Raw genomic sequence first — 19,477 nt, forward strand, 5'->3', positions numbered from 1 at the left:
AGAAAATAAACGTCATATCTTTTGTTTTGATAGATGTCCTTCTAAAACATAAAAACTGTATAAATATAAAAAATAAAAAATATTATTATTAGTATAATTTCTAAAAGTATATAAATATATTTTTTCTAATATATTTGTTTCTTATAATATATAATACAATTTTTTCTAAAATTATAACATTTATAAAATAAGTTGAATGCTCCATTTTCTATGCAAATTATATAATTTTAATATAATTTTTATTTAATATATATCCATTCTAATTATATTTAACATTTTCAATAACTTTATTTTTATTCCAATATACTTCAATTTATAAATATACCTTATTAGATAATTTTATAATATATTTTGCACATATTTCCCACGGTTTAAAACGAGAATTAGCACTAAAACTGTATTTATAAGCTTATATAAGTATTTTAATGCATATTGTTTTTAAGATAATACTTAGTAAATATTAAATATATAACACATAAATACGTATTGATGAAAATTTTTAAGTATAATAAAAAATTATGTGTATTAGGTTGGTATATTGCACATTGAGAGGAGAGATAAGGGAAGTATGATTTTTTAAGACAAGGATGTAGCCATATAAGATTTACTTATTCCACATAGTTTAATTATATTTTTTACCATTAAACCTTTTAACTCATGTATGTATATATTAAAATTATTCATTAAAAATAACTTAGAATTATTAATTTTCTAAATATATGGTTTGCTTTTGTATTTATAATAAACTATGTTTTTAAGTAAACTATAGAATTATTAATATTATTTTGCTTGACAGTGTTAATTCTAATATTATCGCATTAAAGAATATTTAAATGAATGTTATAATATTTCATTTGATCTTGTATGCATACAATTTTATTCTTATTACAAGTTTAATAATATATATAATGAATTTATACCAAAGTAGTATATCAAATAAACATCATATGTTTGTTCATATTTAATATTTTATTTATTGTTATTACTATTATTATTGTTACTGCTAGATCACTGTATAGTACAACGGAATAATTAATTCCCTTAATATAAATACTTTAAATCAATGTATGATATGTCTGTGATTCATTGTTTAAAGTATAACATTTTAAAACAGATATACTATCTCACAAAACGATATATTTATAATACATATTTATTAATTTATATATGATAATCTAATAAAAATAATATTATTTCAAATTAAATTAATTATTATTTCCCTTTTCGATAAAATTAATATTAGTATTTAATTATATGAAGTTTCACAATAAAACAATATTTCATTAGTAGTTATTAGTAGAGCATTTTATTAAATTATATGCATAGATATATAATAATAACGCTATTCTATCTATTATATTATTTATAATTATTATAACAAAATATGATATTAAATATTATTAATATAATTATATTTTTTCAATTAACTACTTATAATATATTTCCAATTTATATATACCTCATAGCTTTAAAATTTAAAAATTAATACTGATTAATCTAATAGTATATCTTTATAGTAAATAAATTAATGTATATATAAGAATCTCTATTATTTGAATTTAAAACCTTAATATAAATATAAAGAAAATGATATTATATACAATCGAAAAATAAAAGGATAGTATACATATATCTATAATTCATTTTTTTTATTAATATGCATATTTTTATTGATTATTAAAAATGTTAGATGCATAAAATGCATTTTATAGATAACGTTGTATTGTCGAATATCGATCGGTATTCCATACATATATATTTTATGAATATATATTATTACAGTTCAGTTGGCGTAATATAATTTAAATTAAAACAAATATGATACAAATAATAAGTTTATTAAATAAAATGTTTCATCAAATAAATACATATATTGCATATTATGATATGCATAATTCAATATAACTCTGGGTTAACACATCTTATATAATAAATAATTATGTTATATTATAATATGAATTAATATATTCAATATAGACATTTTATTTTAATCATATTAAATCGGCATGAACACTCAATTATATATATTATAACTTATAAAATATGTTATGTGCCCCTTTCATATTAGTCTATACCCCTTTTATGGTTGCATATTTAGACATCATCCCGAAATTAAGCATACGAGGTAATAAATATTACCAAATTAAAACAAATTAATAAAAATATAGCCCTAACCCAAAACATAGATTACATAGAACAAAACTATAACTTATAGTACATAACCCTGACCCAAAATATGAGTTCTCCAAAATGCAACTTTAAACCATAACCCTAAACCCTATATATAGCTTATAATTTCATTAATATATGTTTTCAAATTAAGTCTATTTAAAATAATTACAAATATTAACTAAAAACGAGTAAATTAAAAATATATTAATATATATGCATGAAAATAAGGATAAATGACTTCTTAACAAATACCAAGTAAATATAAATTCATTATATATTAAATCAAAAAATATGTCATGCAATATTAAGTATATAATTTTTAAACAATTAATCAAGTGTAATAAAACATAATAATAAAGAGTGGTTATTTAAATAATTTGGGCATTTTAAATTTAGTGATTTTCTTAATTTTAATAACTGAGTCAGCTGAAATCAGTGTAATTAAAACTATAAATGGTATTAATAACTTCCCTGAAACTAAAATAATAATAATAACTCCCCAAAACACCATTGCCTTCATCAATACGTGTCTGATTATTTTTTTCACTATTCGATTATTTTTTGCTTTCAGTGAATTTCCTTCATTCTCCAATTCGGTAGAATCTTCATCATTTGATACAGAATTATTTTCCTCTTTTTTTTTTATTTTTTTATTTTTTTTTGGTTGTATTGCTATTTCATTATTCCTTTTATTATCAAGCTCTTTTTTTACCTCTTCTAATTCTTTTTGAAGTTTACGAATTATTTTTTTAGTTTTCTTATCTACATTATTTAAATCGGGTAATGTATTATTTTCTTTATGCTCCTTTATATGTGAATCTATAGTATTTCGAAGAAACATCATTTCTTCGTCATCATCATAGTCATTAAGTTGATTTACAAGATTCAAAGTTGATTCATAAAAATCATTTAAATCGAATTGGTTTTCTACATCTCCTAATATTCTATTGCTTCTAAATTTTATTATATTCCTTTCATGGCATATTTCCTGCAAAGAAATGAAATATTTATTAACATGTGTGTAATTAATTTTAATTGTTTCTTTAAATTAAGTGTTTTAGTAATACATTAAACAATAATATAAGGTTAATGTAAAACAATAAATACGAAAATTATAATGGAATATTATTAATAATAAAAGAAAATAATAGGTAACTTACATTTTGGGCATATTCAAAAAAACAAATAATAATTGAAAAAAAAACATATTTTAAAATACTGACTCTCATTTTTATCCTTATCTATTAAATAAATGAAATAATAAATGTAGTTTGAAATAATGATGATAATTTGATATTTCAAAAATAATAATATTTATTAGTTTTTTGAATTTCCAATAGAATTATGTAACTGTTGTTATAAACACCGTTATATTCATTAAAAGTATTTATGGACATACATATTATTATGTTATTTTTTTTTCAAATAAATATTAATTTTTCTCAAAAAATACACCATTTTTTATATTTTGATTATAAATATATATATACAACTATTTTCCCTAAAATTTATTTTTTGAAAATTTGTTGTACAAATCATTTTTTAATACAATTTATAATACATTAACATGTTTAGTGATACGGTTTTAATATTTTATAAATTTATATTTTCCTATTATTGTTTACATACGAACAAATTAATAAATGTCAATTAAAATAATAACATATTAGATACATATATATTTTTTATATGAATAAATACAAACATATAATGAAAACATTAACAAAACATCATTCTTATTTACATTTAAATGGTTTCTTATTCTTATATTTCTCCAATTTTAAATATTAATAATATTCTCCACTTTATTTTCCCATTTTTTTGTAAATTTTTTTTTTTCATAGATTGATATGTAATCATTTTATTTATAAATATATCTCAGAATATACAACATCAAATATATTTTTTATATTAAAATAATGTAAAATATTCATATTTCCAAGTATACCTCGTATAAATCACAATGCATATATCAAATCAGAAAATGAAATACAATTAATAAGAAATCCTTTATTTTATCCTATTCATTAAACACATATTATAGTATATTTAATAGTTAAACATTATTTTGTCTTTATTTTTATAAATATTATTTAAATATAACATAAATATAGTACATTTCCTCATATAAAAATAGGCTAAATCAACCTCAATATTCCTCACACATATTAAAGCCATAATTATTTGTACTAATAACTGAAATCCAATTTATTTAGTATTCTTTAAATTTATACATTTTTTAAATTTTACTTAAATATAAGTTAATTAAATTTATCATTCCAAAGAATCGTCTTTTCTTTTATAAACAAAAAAAATAAATTAATAAATGTTACATGATCGGCCTGCATAAATTTCTATATATTAATAATCTCAGTTTCTTATCGACTCAATTTATAATATTTTTCATCGTTTTTTCTTACTTCCCCTTCTCCTCCAACTCATAAATACTAACATAAACACTAATGTAAAAATCACAAAAATATATAATATTTTCCAGTGGACAAATATTTTTTAAATATTATACTAACTCCACATTATCTTATACATAATTCCTAAAATAATGGATCTTAAAATAAATATACCTTTAACGTAACTTATTTCATTTATATTTTCTCCAAATATCAATTTATACTTTTATTCCATTCAAATTCATTCTTCCACCATTCCATTTATCATTCGGTTCAGGTGTTACTGAGGAAGGAAATCATAATAAATTATTTTCTTCCAATTCCATTCTATTTCCCCCAGTTTCTTATATTATGCATTGATAATATTTAAATCAACGTTTTCTTTTAGGATCGAATCGATACTTTGGAATAATCTTTCTATATATATTCCAATATTCGACCGATTGACCCATAAACCATTAACACATAATTAACAATAAAATACAAAAAGTAAATAATTCATCGGATTTACCATAAGTTATATTAACACGGAATGCAATTCTTATAGTTTGTCAAAATATATTACTTGTTCCTTTTCATAGTCATTTTCACCCTTATTTTTTCTTACATATTTAGACTTAATATAAATATTAAAAACTACAACTTATCTTATACATATTATTATATATTATTTCCTATATATATTTAAAACAATTCTTTAAACTAATAAATGTTATCAAATTATAAAAAAATATTCAAAATTAAATGCAATATATTACTTAACCCTAACCCGAATATGGGTTCCACAACATAAAAACTGTTTAAAAATTATACAAAAACAGTATAAAAATGTTATAACTATATATATATAACATTATATATTATTGGTTATATTATTTAATTATTATTATAGACCCAATAATTATGTTCAAAAATTATGGTAAAAAATTATTTTCAAATAGACAGTTTCTTAAAATATATTAATCATTATTACTATTCCTGAAATAGTCACTACTATTCAAATCATGTATTAATGATCCATTTTCTTCTTTATTTTTTTAGCTTTTCTCTTAAATTTTTTTGAACTCTTTTCCGAAATCCAAATAATGAATACTAATATAAAATTTTAAAAAACATATAATTTGTTTAATGTTTGCATATATATAATGAAAATTATTTTTAATTCCTTATTATTTACCTTATAAGCAATTCCCAAAAAAATTGGTATTGCACCAAGTATCAATAAAACTGGAATTAATTTGTTTGTTATCGACGAACTTGATGATGCAACTTCAGAATCTTCTTCAGATTCTTGTCCTAAATTTAGTCCAGAAACTAATCCCAAATCTAGTCCAGAACTATCTACAGGAATTTGTCCAGGATTTTGTTTTGTTTCTTCTGATGAAGAGGATAAAATATCTGTACATTCCCTTTTAAAATCATTATAATCATTTAATAAAGTAGACAATATTTCATTATAATAACTATTTTTAGTAATATTAGTATCTTCATTAAGATCCTTATATTTTTTAAAAAATTCATTATTATCATCCAAATAATTCTTGCAATTTTTATTTTCATCACCAAGTTCATTATACAATTTACATAATGATATTAATGCTTCATAAAATTTAAATACAGTATTACTATCCATATCCAAAAAATTCTTTCTTGTATCTATAAGCTCCTTATAAGTATCATAATAAGTTAAGTCATTTATATACTCCTTATACGTACTACGTTGCGTTATGTAATTTTCATAAAAATACTTTATACCGTTGTATTTAATAGTTGTATCCAGGCTTAACATATAACTTAACCATATAAAAATGTTATCAACAATATTGGGGTTACTTCTTGAAGGAGAGGGTAACAAACCCTCATGCTTATAGAATTGATCCAACAAATATAAACATACAGCATTAATTTTATCGAAATTATTATCACATTTACTAATACAATGCTTTTTGAGATGTTCAACATTTATAAGTTGATAATCACCATTACTGCCCAATTCATCAAAAAACCATTCCTTTACTTCCTGTAACGTTTTACACTAAGAAAACATTTAAAAACAATTATAAGAAATATATATTATTGAAATTTTTATTAAAATAAAGTTTAATGATATATATAATATCAAAAAATGTAAAGGAAATTAATATTATTATTAAAAAATGCATATACCACTTGCTTATTCATTATAATGGGGTTTTATTTTATATTTGTAAATTGAGTATAATCATGCTGTTTAATATACACTGCGCCAAATATGTGACGCAAATACTTTAACCCTATATATAACAATTTCCTATAGTTAAATATATTATATGTTTTTCAATAATTAAATTAATATAGAATAATAAAATAATATTATTACTAAAAAAAGGTTTTATTTCTGTTTATGATAACTAGCTAAATTACCTTAAATAGAGGGATGCTTAATAAACTTTTGATTAAATATATGATGCATTTTATACAAAAATTATTATTATTAATAAAATATGGTATAACTTTATTATAAAAATGAATATACTTTTATAATGAATTTAAAAAATATATACATATGCTTTAATATAGAACACAAACAACGTCGTAAAACTCAAATACTGCACAATATAAAAAATTAGAAATTATATGATTACTATAATCCATTAAATATATTAAACTTTTATATATTTGCTTCTAATACTATATACAATGCTTTATTAAAATTATAGTATTTTCAAATTAAGTTATGTTATTTACATCTCTATGCAAATTATATAAATTTATATTGTTTTTAATGAATGTAGATAAATTCATAATCCATTTTAATGAGTCCAATATCTTTATTTTTATTCCTATATACTTCAATTTAGAAGTATATCTTATTGGGGAATTTTATAATATATTTTGCCATATTTTCCATTCTTTAAAACAATTTGCACTGAACCCGTACCTATAAGCTTAAATAAATCTTTGAATGCATATTATTTTTAAAATAATACTTAGCAAATATTAAAATATAAATATATATTAATAATATTTTAAAGTATAATAGAAAACTATGTTTAATTAGGTTGTTATATTGTCCTTTAAGAGGAGAGAGATAAGATATATTGCTATTTTAATATATAAATTTAGAAAATATTCATTAAATGTTCTACATAATTCATTTTATTTTATACATTTTATTGTATAGTTATCAATGTAAATACATTCAACTAATTTGTTAAAAATTCTATATTTTATTAATTCTACAAAAAACTATGATAATATAATATTGAATAATAAAATGATATTTAATATTAATTAAGTATTTAACCCTTTCTCCATTAATCCATATTTTTAGAATATAAAACTAAAATTTCCAAATTGGATCATTAACAAATATATAATGTATTATTATGTCTTTTCGATAAAATTAATATTTAATTATATGAATGTTTCACAATAAAACAATATTTCAATATTAGTTACTAGTAGAGTAATTTATTATATTATATTTATAGGGGTATAATAATGCATCATATCTATAATATTAAACTTTATTAATATATTTATATTTTATTTTTTAACTATTTTAAAATATAATTATTTATACCTCAAAACTATAAAGTTTACAAATTAATAGTGATTAATCTATTATTATACCTTATAATAAATAAATTAAAGCGTATGAAGCAACTTCTATTAATACAAGAAGATAATAGTAACTACAATTAAAAATTAAAAAAATCTTAGAAGCATAATAATATTTTATAGATAATGTTGTATTGTCGATTCTCGATCGATATCCCATGCATCTATATTTTATGAATATCTATTATTACAGTTCAGTTGTATAACATGATATAAATAAAAATAAATATGATACAAGTTATAAGTTTTACTAAATAAAATTTTCATAAAATAAAGAAACATATTATCATATCCACAATTGAATATAGTTCTAGGTTATCAAGGCTTATATAATGAAAATTATGATATTGCATAATACGACTTCATATATATTCAACATCTATGTTAATATATACAATATAGACATTTTGTTTTAATAATATTAAATCGGCATGAACACTCAATTGTATATATTATACTTTATGGGAAAAATGTTATGAGGCATTTTTCATATTAATGACAACGCTCCTTTGGGAGTACATATTTTTAAATTCATCTCGTGATTAAACATACGGGTATAGTACATATATTAAATTAGTATTCAAATTATTCAAAATTAAATATAATATGATACTTGACTATAACCCCAATATGGGTTCCATAACACAACCCTGACCCACTACATAAAAACTATATAAAAATTATGCAAAAATTGTGACCAAAAGTTACTCCCCAATAGACAGTTTCTTAACATATATAAATCATTATTACTTTCCTGAAATAGTCACTCTCTTCGAATCATATATTAATGGTCCAGTTTCTTCTTTATATTTTTTATTTTTTCTCTTAAATGTTGTTTTTGAACTCTTTTCCGAAATCCAAATAACGAATACTAATATAAAATGTTAAGAACCGTACGGTTGTTTGTTAATGTTTGCATATATATAATGAAAAATATTTTTTAATTCCTTATTATTTACCTTATAAGAAATTCCTAACAAAAATGCTATTGCACCAAATATCGATAAAACTGTAAATAAGTTCTTTGATATAGACGAACTTGATGATGCAACTTCAGAAGTTTGTGCAGAAGTTATTTCAGAACTTTGTATTGTTTCTATCGATGGAAAGGGTAAAGTATTGTTACATTTATCTTTTAATTTATTATAATCAATTGATAAAGTAGACAACATTTTATTATATGAACTGCCATTAGTATTATTAGGATCTCCATTAAGTTTTTTATATTTTTCAACAAATTGATTAGCATTTTCCGAACATTTTTTGCAATTTGACTTGTTTCCATCAAAATCAGTATACATTTTACATAATAATTTAAATGCATCATGCAATGTAGATATACTATTTTTATCTATGTCCTTATTCATCAAATTGTGTCTTTTTTCTATAATATCCTTAAAAGTACGACAATCTTCAACATTCTCTACAGTCATTTTATATTTTGAATTACTATTTATAAATGTGGTATAAAAATATTTTATACCATCTTTAAGTGGATTTTCCTTTAGGGTTAACATATAACTTAACCATAGGATAATATAATCAACAATATTTATATTATTTTTCCCATAATGCGATAACACAGAACTCCCAAAAAATTGATTAAGCAAATAAAAAAATCCGGCATTAATTTTTTCGAGATCACTATCACATTTATCAACATCACAATAACTATTTAAAAACGTTTTATCTTTAAATTGATAATTTCCATCAGCAGTCAATGTATTGGGAAAATCCTCCCATACATTATCGAATTTTTCACACTAAACAAACATTTAAAAACAAATAATAAAAATGCGAATTATTAAAAATTTTATTAAAATAAAGTTTAATGATATTTATATGTAATACAATATAAAAAAATGTAAAGGAAACTATTATTATTAAAAAATGCATATACCACTTGCTTATCCATTGTGATAATATTTCATTTTATATTTTTAAATTGAGTAGAATCATGCTATTTTATATACGATGCACCAAATATGTGACACTAATACTTTAACCCTATATATAAAAACTGTCTGTAATTAAATATATAAGTTTTTCAATAATTAAATTAATATAGAATAATATTATTACTAAAAAAAGGTTCTATTCCTGTTTATGATAATTAGCTAAATTACCTTAAATAGAGGATTGCTTAGTACATTATTGATTAAATATATATACGATTCATTTTATACAAAAAGGTTATTCTTACTAATACCTGGTATAATTTTATTATAAAAATTGATATATTTTTATAATGAATTTAAAGTATGTTTTAACATAAAAACAAATATATTATATATTCTGTTTTAATGATTCCCCTTCTAAAACTTAAATATTATATATATCTAAAAAATAAAAAATTATATTATTACTATAATCCCTAAAAGTATATAAATAGTAATTTTTTAAAATATACTAAATATTTATATAGTTATTTCTAATACTATATACCATGTTTAATTAAAATTATATTATTTTCGAATTAAGTTGCATCGTTCCCTTTTTTAATTGCATATAAATAATTTTAATATTGTTTTATTTAATATATATATATTAAAAAATAATTTTAATGAGTTAAGTAGCTTTATTTTTATTCCTATATATTTCAATTTAGAAATATACCTTATTAGATAATTTTATAATATATTTTGCACATCTTTCTCACGGTTTAAAACGACAATTAGCACTGAAACCGTATTTATAAGCTTAAATAAGACTGTTAATGCATATTGTTTTTAAAATCATACTTATTAAATATATGACACATAAATTAGTATTGATACAAATTTTAAATTATAATAGAAAAATATATGTATTAGATTGGTATATTGCACATTGAGGGGAGAGATAAGGGAAGTATGTTTTTTTAAGACAAGTATGTAGTCATATAAGATTTATTTATTCTACATATTTTAATTATATTTTCTACCTTTAAAACTTTCAATTAATGTACATATTAAAATTAATCATTAATAATGACTTAGAATTATTTTCTAAATATATAATTTGCTTTTATATTTTATAATAAACTATATTTTAAGGAAACTATAAAATTATTAATATTAATTTTCTTGGTAGTGTTAATTCTAATATTATAGCATTAAATTTTACTTAAATAAGTGTTATAATATTTCATTTGATGTTTTGTGCATATAATTTTAATCTTATTACAAGTTTAATAATATATATCAACGCAATCGAATCAAATGAATTTAATGATTTTTTCGTATTTAATACTTTATCTATTGTTATTACTATTATTATTACTGCTACATCACTGTATAGTACAACGTAATAATTAATGCGCTTAATATAAATACTTTAAATCAATTAGTAATTTTTTTGTTTCATTGTTTTAAAGTATAGTATCTATAACATATTATTTCGCAATAACAATATATTTGTGAATTTGTATATATATAATAACCTAATAAAAATATTATTAATTCAAATTAAATTAATTATTACATACCATTATACTTTACATTAATATGTAATTGTATATGTTTCAAAAATTTAACATATTTCAGTTTTAGTCATTTATACAATATTATATATATTAGAACAATAACGTTAATTTTATATGCCAAGTTGTTTATAAGTATTATAGCAAACTATAACATTAAATTTTATTATATACTTACATTTTATTTTTTAACTATTTTAAAATATAATTATTTATACCTCAAAACTATAAAGTTTACAAATTAATAGTAATTAATATAATGTTATACCTTTATGATAAATTAAAGCGTATAAACTTCTATTAATACAAATGTAAAATACAAGAGAATAGTAACTATAATTAAAACTTAAAAAATGTTAGAAGCGTAATAATATTTTATAGACAATGTTATATTGTCGATTCTCGGTCGATATTCCATGCATCTATATTTTATGAATATCTATTATTACAGTTATGTTGGCGTAATATAATTTAAACTAAAATAAATATGATACAAATAATAACTTTTACTAAATAAATTTTTTTATCAAATAAAGAAACATTGCGTTATGAATTATTCGATATAACCGCAGATTAACAAATTTTATATAATAGACAATTATGATGTTGAATAATACGAATTAATATATGCAATATAGACATTTTTTTTAATCATATTAAATCCATATGAACACTTAATTATATATATTATAACTTATAAAATATGTTATGTAACCCCTTCCACATTAATGGTTATATCCACTTTTTGGTTGCATATTTAGACTTTATATGTGATTAAACATACGGAATGATACATATATTAAATTAGTATTTAAGTTATAAAAAATTAAATGCAATGTAATACTTAGCCCTAACCCGAATATGGGTTCCATAAACATAACCCTGACCCTATAACTTAAAAACAATATAAAAACTATGATCAAAAATTACTCCCCAATAGACAGTTTCTTAAAATACATCAATCTGCATACTCGGAATAATTTATTAATGATCCATTTTCTTCTTTATTTTTTTAGCTTTTCTCTTAAATGTTGTTTTTGAGATCGTTTCCGAAATCCAAATAACGAATACTAATATAAAATGTTAAGAAACATATATTTTTTTGTTAATGTTTGCATATATAATCAAAATAATTTTTAAATTCCTTATTATTTACCTTATAAGAAACTCCCAATAAAATTGATGCTGCAACAAATATAATTGCAATTGTAATTAGTATATTTTTTGTTACTGAACTTCGTGGACAAGCTACAAGTGTTGAGACATTCCTACATTCATTATTATAATTATGTTCAAAAATTTTATAATCATTTGATAAACTAGACAATAGTTGATAATAAGAACTTCCTTTATTAATATCTAAAGCATTTTTAAGTTTTTCATATTTTTCAAACAATTCTCCAGCATTTTCTAAACATGTCTTGCATTGGATATTATTTTCTGGATAAATTTCACTATACATGTTAAATAATGATTTAAATGCATCATAAAAATTAGATATATCTTTAATATCGATATTCATCATACTTATTTTTTTACATATAATATCATCCTTTTTAATACTACTATCACTATTATTAGATATATGCTTAATATAACAACTATTTGTTTTTATATAATCAGTATAAAAATTGTCTAATATGATCGGTTCGTTTCCTTTTTTTTGATTTAGTTTATAAATTAACCATAAAATAGCGTATTCAACAAGTTTATCACCATCTATAGTTCCATCATCAAGCGTATTTAGTAACATTATAAAACCAGAGATAATCTTTTCGTCATCACTACTACAGTTACTATCAGGGCAATACGTATTTAATAAATCCCCATAAACAAATTCTCCCGAGTTGTTCGGATCATCATCAAAAGATCTATCGATCACATTAATTGCATCACACTACGAATATATTTTGCGAATTAAACAAAAAATGTATTAATATAAATGTTACTAAAATTAAAATTAATATAATTTATAGAAATGCAACATACGAATAATATAAGAACATGATATATACCAATCCCTTAGACATTATAATGAAATTCTGTTATAATTTGGAGATTATGCGTAGTGATGTTATTTATATATATTGTATAAAATATATGTTATATTTACTTAAGCTCTTTACATAGCAGTTATCTTTCGTTAGATATATTATTCTTAATTTTAACTTCATATAAATAATAATACATTAGTATTACTAAAATCATATTATACTTATTTTATGACATTTAGCTAAAATATCTTAAATAGAGGGTTGCTTACACACTTTGCCATATGTATATATGATGCATTTTATACAAAAAATACTATTCTTACTAACATTTGGTATAACTTTATTATAAAAATTAATATACTTTTATAATGAATTTAAAAAATATATACATATACTTTAATATAGAACACAAACAACGTCATAAAACTCAAATACTGCACAAATATAAAAAATTAATAAATATATTATTACTTAATCCTTAAAGGAATATAAATAATAACTTTTTAAAAAATATTAAATACTTATATACTTGTTTCTTATAATATATAATACAGTCTTTTCTAAAATAAGTTGTATTGTTCGATTTTCTATCCAAAATACATAAATTAATATTGTTTTTAATGAATGTAGATAAATTTATAATACATTTTAATGATCCCAATAATTTTATGTTTATTCCTATATACTTCAATTTGTAAATATCCCTTATCGGATAATTTACAATATATTTTACGCATATTTTCCACGGTTTAAAACGACAATTAGCACTGAACCCGTATTTACAAGCTTAAATAAGTCTTTAAGTTCATATTGTTTTTAAAATAATACTTAGTAAATATTAAATATTAACATATAAATAACTATTACTATTGATGGGAATTTTAAAGTATAATGGAAAATTATTTGTAAATAGGTTATTATATTTCCCTTTAAGAGGAGAGAGATAAGATATATTAGCTCTTTAATATATATATTTATATAAATATTTGCTAAATATTATACATAATTTTATCTTATATATTCTACTGTTATAGTTAATGTATATCATTCAAATAATTTATTAATATTATATATTTTATTAATTATATGGCAAAACAGCGACAATATAATATGCGTTAATATGGAATAATCAAATGACATTTAACACTAATTGAGGCTTTAGTCTTTTCTCCATTGATCCAAGTTTTTAAAATATAAAACAACATATCCCAAATTGGATATTTAACAAATATATAACAGTGATACCTTTATAATGTATTGTTATGTGTCTTTTCGATAAAATTAATATTTAATTATATGAATTTTCCACAATAAAATAATATTTAATATAAGTTATTCGTAGAGTATTTTGTTAGATTATATATATAGGCGTATAATAATAACGCTATTCTATCTTTCATATTATTTATAACTATTAAAACAAAATATAACATTAAATTTTATTAATATACTTATATTTTGTCTTTTAAGTATTTTAAATGTAATATATGTATACCTGAAAATATAAAATTTAAAAATGAATATCGATTAATCTAATATTATACCTTTATAGTAAATAAATTAATGTATATAGAACTATTCCTATTATTTTAATTTAAAATATTAGCATAAAATTATATTATATATATCGAAAGTTAAAAGGATAGTATGCCTATATCTATAATGTAATTTTTATGTATTACTAAAAATGTTAGATGCATAACATGCCTTTTATAGATAACGTTGTATTGTCGATTCTCGATCGATAATTTATGAATCTATATTTTATGACTACCTATTATATATTGGTAAATGTTTAATTAACAATATAAATATACCCATTAACCTGAAGGTATATTATAATGTAGGAAACCGTTTCAAATGAATCAAATTATAATTATACTCCGATATATAAAATTATTATACTGTTCGTTTATAAAAATACGATTTGAATCAAAATAAATATGGTACAAATAATAAGTTTTGCTAAATAAAATTTTCATCAAATAAAGAAACATATTATGACATGCATAATTCAATATAGCTCTGGGTTAACAAGTCTTATATAATAAATAATTATGATATATCATAATATGAATTAATATATGCAATATAGACATTTTTTTTTAATCATATTAAATCGATATGAACACTAAATTATATATATTATAATTTATGAAAAAAATTTGTGACTCTTTTCATATTAATGGTAGTATCCCTTTTTTGGTTGCATATTTAGGCTTTACTGCGTGATTAAACATATGTGAATGGTCATATATTTAATTAGTGTTCAAATTATAAAAAATTAAATGCAATGTAATACTTAGCCCTAACCCGAATATGGGTTCCACAACATAAAACTATATAAAAATTATACAAAAATTATTTCCCAATAGACAGCTTCTTAACATATATTAATCATTATTAATCTTCGAATCATATATTAATGAATCATTTTCTTCTTTATATTTTTTAGTTTTTCTCTTATTTGTTGTTTTTTAAATCGTTTCCGAAATCCAAATAACGAATACTAATATAAAACGTTATGAAGTGTATGATTTTTTGTTAATGTTTGCATATATTTAATGAAAATAATATTTAAATGTAATATTTTTTAATTCCTTATTATTTACCTTATAAGAAATTCCCAAAAAAATTGGTATTGCAACAAATATAAGTGCAATTGAAATTAGTGAATAAGTTAGAAGAGGTGGAAAATAATAACATTTATTTTTTAAATTATCATAATCCTTTGATAATATAGAAAATAGTTGATAATAAGTACTACCTTCAGAAATTTCAAAATCTTCCTTAAGTTGTTCATATTTGTTAACAAATTCTTGAGTCTTTTCTAAATAACTATTGTAATTTGAATCGCTGTTATCACATTCAGTATACAATTTACATAATGATTTAAATGCATCATAAAATTTAGACATATCTTTATTAGGAATATCCAATACATAATTATATTTATTTATAAGATCAATATAACTACTATAACCATCAACATCATCTATTCTCTTTGTATACCCATGGAAACCTTTCATATTTTTATTGTAAAATCCATTTATATTGGGAAATTGTGTATTTAACATTTTATTTAATTTATAGCCTAACCACATCATAATATATACAAAAATATCAATATTTTTATTTGCATAATGGGAAAAAACTGTTTTACTACCATAAAATATATCTAATAACCATAAGCATCCACCGTTAACTAGATTGATATCATTATTACATTGTTTATCAGGGCAGTATTGCTTGAGCATTCCCTTTGCAGAAAAATAATTTCCAGAAGCATCCAATTCATCGGGGAAATTCTCCCTCAAATAATCAAACTGTTCACACTATGAAAAAAATTTAAAAAATCAAATAAAAATGTCTATTAAAATGAACGTATTATTAATTTATAGATAGTACAATATCAAAAATGTGTAATAAGAAACATTTTTATTCAATAAATGGTATGTACCACTTTACTAGTTAACATATTGGAGATTTATTTTTAAACTATAAATTAAGTATATCATAATAATTTCATATATTGCATCAGAATAGGGGACATAAAATTGGATTCTCTATATAAAAATTATCTGTAGTTAAACATATTTTATTTTTAGTATTAATTTAAAATTAATGTAAAGTAATAATACAATAGTAATACTATAGTAAGTTTATATATATATATTGTTGAAATTAACTAAATTGCCTTAAATTGGAGATATTTGTTTTGGTCATATGTATAACATAAATTATGCTTAAATTTATGATTATTAATAATATTCATTCTAATTTTATTATAAAAATTTAAGGAATTTTGTAATGAGTTTAAAATACATTCCCTTATGTCTCAATATAGAAAAATACAAATTTGTTTCTCATGTTTTAATAAATAGATTTATACCCATAAACATGTAAATATGTAAAAATTAATAAATCTATTATTAGTATATTTTTTAAAAGTATATAAATAAATATTTTCTAATATATTATAAATATTTAATACTTGTTTCGAATGCTACATACCACTGTTTTATTAAAATTATAGTATTTTCAAATTAAGTTACATGTTCCATTTTCTATGCAAATTATATAAATTTATATTGTTTTTAATGAATGTAGATAAATTCAAAATTCATTTTAACGTGCTCAATAACTTTATTTTTATTCCAATATACCTTATTGGATAATTTTATAATATATTTTCCCATCTTTTCCATTCTTTAAAACAACAATTTGCACTGAACCCGTTTTTATTAAGTTATTTATAAGCTTAAATAAGTCTTTGAATGCATGTTATTTTTAAAATAATGCTCAGTAAATATTAACATATAAATATATATTAATAATATTTTAAAGTATAATAGAAAACTATGTTTAATTAGGTTGTTATATTACCTTTAAGAGGAGAGAGATAAGATATATTGCTATTTTAATATATAAATTAAATTGAATATTAACTAAATATTTTGCACTGTTCATTCTTATATTATATATTTTATTGTTATAGTTATCAATAGATATATAACCAAATAATTCGTTAAAAATTCTATATTTTATTAATTCTATGGTAAAATAATAATAATATAATACGCGTTAATATGGAATAATAAAAAGAAATTTAATATTAACTGAATATTTAACCTTTTCTTTATTTATCCATTTTTTTATAATATAAAACTATAAATCCTAAATTGGATCTTTAACAAATATATAACATTGATACCTTTATAATATATTATTATGTGTCTTTTCGATAAAATTAATACTAATGTTTAATTATATGATGGTTTCACAATAAAATAATATTTCAATATTATTTACTAGTAGAGTAATTTATTATATTTATAGGGGTACAATAATAACGTTATTCTATCTATCTAATTATTTATAACTATTAGAACAAAATATGATATGAAATTTATTAATATACTTATATTTTATTTTTTAACAATTTTTAATGTAATATATTTATACCTCAAATTATACAGCTTAGAAAATAATAATGATTAATCTATTATTATACCTTATGATAATTAAATTAATATATATATAACTATTCCTACCAATATAAATTAGAACATTAATATAAATGCAAATTATTGAAATGAAAAAAATGATTATTATATATATTTATAATTTATAAATTTATTATAATATATCTATAGTACATTTTTATGCATTACTAAAAATGTTAGATGAATAAAATGCCTTTTATAGATAACGTTGTATTTTCGATTCTCGATCGGTATTTCATGCATCTATATTTTATGAATATCTATTATTACAGTTCAGTTCGATAACATGATTTAAATCAAAATAAATATGATACAAGTTATAAGTTTTATTAAATAAAATTTTCACTAAATAAAAAAACATATTATGATATGCACAATTCAATATAGTCCCTGATTAACAAGTTTTATATAATAGGCAATTATGATATAACATAATATGAATTCATATATAATCAATATCTATATTAATATATGCAATATAGACATTTTATTTTAATCATATTAAATCGGCATGAACACTCAATTATATATATTATAACTTATAAAACAGGTTGCGCAATTCATTAAATATTAGCTTATGCCCCTTCTTGGTTGCATATTTAGACTTTTGGTTTCATCTTGTGATTAAAAATACGAGTATAGTACATATATTAAATTAGTGTTTAATTATAAAAATTAAATAAAGATATAATACTTAGCCCTAACCCGAATATGGGTTACATAAACACAACCCTGACCCACAGCATAAAAACTATATAAAAATTATGCAAAAATTATTTCCCAATAGACAACTTCTTAACATATATTAATCATTATTAATCTTCGAATTATATA

General features: G+C 20.0%; 5 protein-coding genes across 5 annotated transcripts; all 5 read right to left on the bottom strand.

The window, feature by feature from the left end:
* Positions 1-2,536: 2,536 nt before the first annotated feature.
* Positions 2,537-3,401, bottom strand: PY17X_0800161 (fam-b protein; the record flags this gene model as incomplete). Its single annotated transcript, XM_726316.2, has 2 exons — positions 2,537-3,160; positions 3,333-3,401. The coding sequence occupies 2 exons, from the start codon at positions 3,399-3,401 to the stop codon at positions 2,537-2,539; spliced, it is 693 nt and encodes a 230-aa protein (XP_731409.2).
* Positions 3,402-5,609: 2,208 nt separating this feature from the next.
* On the bottom strand, positions 5,610-6,761 carry PY17X_0800181 (PIR protein; the record flags this gene model as incomplete). The annotated part of the gene is made up of 3 exons (XM_022955615.2): positions 5,610-5,672; positions 5,758-6,615; positions 6,747-6,761. The coding sequence occupies 3 exons, from the start codon at positions 6,759-6,761 to the stop codon at positions 5,610-5,612; spliced, it is 936 nt and encodes a 311-aa protein (XP_022811871.2).
* A 2,206-nt stretch (positions 6,762-8,967) lies between these two features.
* Positions 8,968-10,098, bottom strand: PY17X_0800200 (uncharacterized protein; the record flags this gene model as incomplete). The annotated part of the gene is made up of 3 exons (XM_726313.1): positions 8,968-9,054; positions 9,143-9,946; positions 10,084-10,098. The coding sequence occupies 3 exons, from the start codon at positions 10,096-10,098 to the stop codon at positions 8,968-8,970; spliced, it is 906 nt and encodes a 301-aa protein (XP_731406.1).
* Positions 10,099-12,647: 2,549 nt separating this feature from the next.
* Positions 12,648-13,673, bottom strand: PY17X_0800300 (PIR protein; the record flags this gene model as incomplete). Its single annotated transcript, XM_022955616.1, has 3 exons — positions 12,648-12,713; positions 12,800-13,540; positions 13,659-13,673. 3 exons carry the CDS (start codon positions 13,671-13,673, stop codon positions 12,648-12,650), a joined length of 822 nt encoding a protein of 273 aa, XP_022811872.1.
* Positions 13,674-16,059: 2,386 nt separating this feature from the next.
* PY17X_0800400 (uncharacterized protein) lies at positions 16,060-17,115 on the bottom strand (the record flags this gene model as incomplete). The annotated part of the gene is made up of 3 exons (XM_725333.2): positions 16,060-16,146; positions 16,250-16,972; positions 17,098-17,115. The coding sequence occupies 3 exons, from the start codon at positions 17,113-17,115 to the stop codon at positions 16,060-16,062; spliced, it is 828 nt and encodes a 275-aa protein (XP_730426.2).
* Positions 17,116-19,477: the final 2,362 nt, after the last annotated feature.

The sequence above is a fragment of the Plasmodium yoelii genome (assembly GCF_900002385.2).
Source record: "Plasmodium yoelii strain 17X genome assembly, chromosome: 8".
In the NCBI taxonomy this organism is placed as follows: Eukaryota; Apicomplexa; class Aconoidasida; order Haemosporida; family Plasmodiidae; genus Plasmodium; species Plasmodium yoelii.